Source organism: Corapipo altera, unplaced genomic scaffold, assembly GCF_003945725.1.
Source record: "Corapipo altera isolate COAL_440 unplaced genomic scaffold, ASM394572v1 131060, whole genome shotgun sequence".
Lineage (NCBI taxonomy): Eukaryota > Metazoa > Chordata > Aves > Passeriformes > Pipridae > Corapipo > Corapipo altera.
This window is the reverse complement of record NW_020887994.1, coordinates 1-3,353: the sequence shown is the minus strand read 5'-3', so window position 1 is coordinate 3,353 and position 3,353 is coordinate 1. Positions and strand designations below refer to the sequence as shown.

Below are 3,353 nucleotides of genomic sequence, written 5' to 3'. Positions count from 1 at the left end.
TATTATTATTACTTGTACCCATTATTATTATTACTATTATTATTATTAGGGGCCTTTTTTAATATTATAGTTATTATTATTTGGGATTGTTATTATTATTATTATTATTATTATTATTGTTATTGTTATTGTTATTATTGCCCTTCATTGATTATTATTTAGGCCTTTTATTGATTATTTTTGGGGGGGGGCTCTTTCTTTATATTTTTTGGGCTCTTTATATTATTTGGACTCTCCAACCCTTTGGCTCTTTATTGATTATTTGGACCCTTTATATGTTATTTGGGCTCTTTATTGATTATCTGGGCTCTCCAGCCCTTTGGCTCTTCTTTATTTTTTGGGGGGCTCTTTATTTTTTTGGGGGGGGGGCTTTTTTTTTTTTTTTTTTCCCTCTTTCTTTTTTGGGGCTCTTCTTTATTTTTTTGGGGGCTCTTTATTTTTTGGGGGAGCTCTTTGTTTTTTATTTTGGCTCTTTATTTTTGGGGGCTCTTCTTTATTTTTTTGAGGCTCTTTATCTTTTTGGGGCTCTTCTTTATTTTTTTCAGTCTTCTTTATTTTTTATATTTTTGAGACTCTTTTTTTTGTAATTTTTGGGCTCTTTTTTATATTTTTGGAGAGCTCTTTATTTTTTGGGGGGGGGCTCTTTGTTTTTTATTTTGTCTCTTTATCTTTTTGAGGGCTCCTCTTTATCTTTTGGGGGGCTCCTTATTTTTTTGGGACTCTTTATTTTTTTGAGGCTCTTTATCTTTTTGGGGCTCTCTTTATTATTTTGGGGGGATTCTTTATTTTTTTTTTGAGCTCTTTATTTTTTATTTCGGCTCTTTATTTTTTGGTGGCTCTTTATCTTTTTTGGGGCTCTTCTTTATCTTTTGGGGGTCTTCTTTATTTTTTATATTTTTGAGGCTCTTTTTTTGTATTTTTGGGGGCTCTTTTTTATATTTTTGGGGGCTCTTTATCATTGGGAATAACTCTGAGCCTCATTCTCTGGCCCTTTAATTAGACCGTGGGGCCCTGGGGGAATGATCCCCGTAAGAGGATGAGCCCAAGGCTGTCACACTTTAGTCCAGGATTAGAAACTGGGCTTAAAACCTGCTTGTTGACTCCCTGCAGCTCTTTAAGTGCCCGTGCCCTGCTCTGTCCCCAGATGCTGCTGCTCCAGGTGAAGATGCCGAGGTGGCAGCGGGGACAAACGGGAAGGGAAGCCCCGAGGAGGCCCCCAATCCAGTCCTGTTCCTGAACAGCACAGGACCTGGGGAATCCCAGCGTTCCACACTCCAGAGGTGCCTCCTTAACCCACAGCTTCCTTGTCTTAGGTTAATTCATCCAGCTCTTGAAATTCCTGCCAAGTGGCTTTATCCCATTTTTCTCATTAAAAAAGCCTGGATTTGGAGGTGTGAGGGAGAAAGGTCTGCCAGGGTTTTCCTGCTTGGATTGAGGGTGGATTCCCAGCACTGTTGCCAGCTGGTGATGGTTTAAATGGCTGATGAGGGAATGTGTTGGTGGGATTCCATCCAGGCCCCCACATTCCAGGATGTGTGTGGGATTAGAACACAGAGCTCAGCCCTGTGCCTTCCTAGGGATCTTCATTTATGAGGATCTTCTCATGAGGATATGGAATGGCAGGAAAAGGGGGAATGGTTTCCAGAGGGTTAGATGGGATATTGGGAAGGAATTCCTGGCTGGGAGGGTGGGGAGGGGCTGGAATGAATCTCCCAGAGAAGCTGTGGCTGCCCCTGGATCCCTGGAAGTGTCCAAGGCCAGCCTGGAGCAACCTGGGATAGTGGGAGGTGTCCCTGCCCATGGATGATCTTTTAAGGTCCCTTCCAACCCAAACCATCCTGGAATCCTTGAGAACGAGTCCAATTCCCGAATCCCCATGTCCCTGCCAAGCTCAGGGATCCCAGAACGATACTTTATCCCAGCTCTTCCCAAGCACTCGGAGCCGCCGGAGAGGGGCCCCAAAATGTCGGGAATGAGCTTTCCCAGCTCCCACCTCACCCTGCCCTTCCCTTTCCCAGCGTGATCAGCGGGGTTGGGGAGATGGACATCGAGAAGGACTCTCCGAAGAAGGAGGACACCCAGGCCAAGGACCTGCCCTATCCAGACTGTCCCTTCCTGCTCCTGGACGTGCGGGATCGGGACGCCTACGACCAGTGTCACATTGTGGGAGGTGAGGGGACACAATTCCACAGCCAGCTCTGCCTGGTGGGACATCTTTGGGACATCCAATCCAGCCAGGACTGAGCTCATTTAATCCCTTATTCCCTGGGTTTCCAGGGCTGTAGAACTCCAATAAATCCCTGTTGTATCCCAGCTGTTGGTGTGCAGCCACTGGATGATTTATCCCTCTTTTTTTCCCCTCTCCTGCAGCTTATTCCTACCCTATTGCCACGCTGTCCAGGACCATGAATCCATACACAAACAGTATTCTGGAATATGTATCCTTTCCGTGGAAAGTGCTGGCACAGGGGAAAAAAATGAGGGGGATGTTGGGGGGGGAGGGGCTCCCAAAACCAGCTGGATCTTAGCCAAGCAAAATTGGGAATCCTGAGGAAGGTGAGACAGGAGATCCTGGGATCACCTGGGGCGGCTCTGCTGCTGGATTCGAATTCCTCGAGGTTCCTCCTGGCTCCAGAGGGAGCTGGATTTGGCATTTCTTGGGATTTGGGCTGCTGAAAGGCAAAGCCCTCCGTGGGCACTGCTCTCCTGTTGCTGCAGGGATAGATCCATCAAATCCTTTGGCTTCCTGTCAGCACCTTGATGGGGATTGAGGGCAGAAAAAGAGGATTAGGAGGCTGGATTAGGCTGATCATTCCCAGTTGTTGGCTGTCGTGAGGGGGAGGTGTTGTAAACAAAGGTGCTTCTTGCTGTTCCCTGTCACCAACCAACCTCCAAACACTGAATCCCGTGGGGATTCAAGTCCCAGCCACTGGGAATCCAGGAGGAAAAGACTGAATTCCTCCTCCCATCATTCCTCAGGCAGGGACGATGAACGACGTTTACATGTCGTGGAGTCCCTCAGTCCCAAATCCCGTTTTTTGGTTTTTTGGTCCCTTTTTGTTTGTTTGTTTTACTTCCCAAAACGTGTTGCTGTGCCCCTCGAGTCCAGCAGTGCCTCCTCCTTAGCCATTCCCAGAAAAACGCCCACGGGAAGATCATCATCGTGTACGACAACGACGAGCGCTTGGCCAGCCAGGCAGCCACCACCATGTGTGAGAGGGGCTTCGAGAACCTCTTCATGCTCTCCGGGGGTGAGTGGCCTGGGAACAGCTCCCAGAGATCCCCTGGGCATGGGAAGAGCTCCTCGAGGGCTCCTGGGAGTGGGAAGAGCTCCTTGAGGGCTCCTGGGAGTG

The 3,353-nt window shown here is 47.6% G+C and overlaps 1 protein-coding gene across 1 annotated transcript; it reads left to right on the top strand.

Annotated features, from left to right (window-relative positions):
- Window positions 1–1,086: 1,086 nt before the first annotated feature.
- LOC113941822 (centrosomal protein of 41 kDa-like) lies at window positions 1,087–3,320 on the top strand (the record flags this gene model as incomplete). Its single annotated transcript, XM_027632964.1, has 4 exons — window positions 1,087–1,280; window positions 2,019–2,170; window positions 2,371–2,438; window positions 3,137–3,320. Coding segments are annotated over 4 exons (598 nt in total), but the record flags the coding sequence as incomplete, so codon positions are not given.
- Window positions 3,321–3,353: the final 33 nt, after the last annotated feature.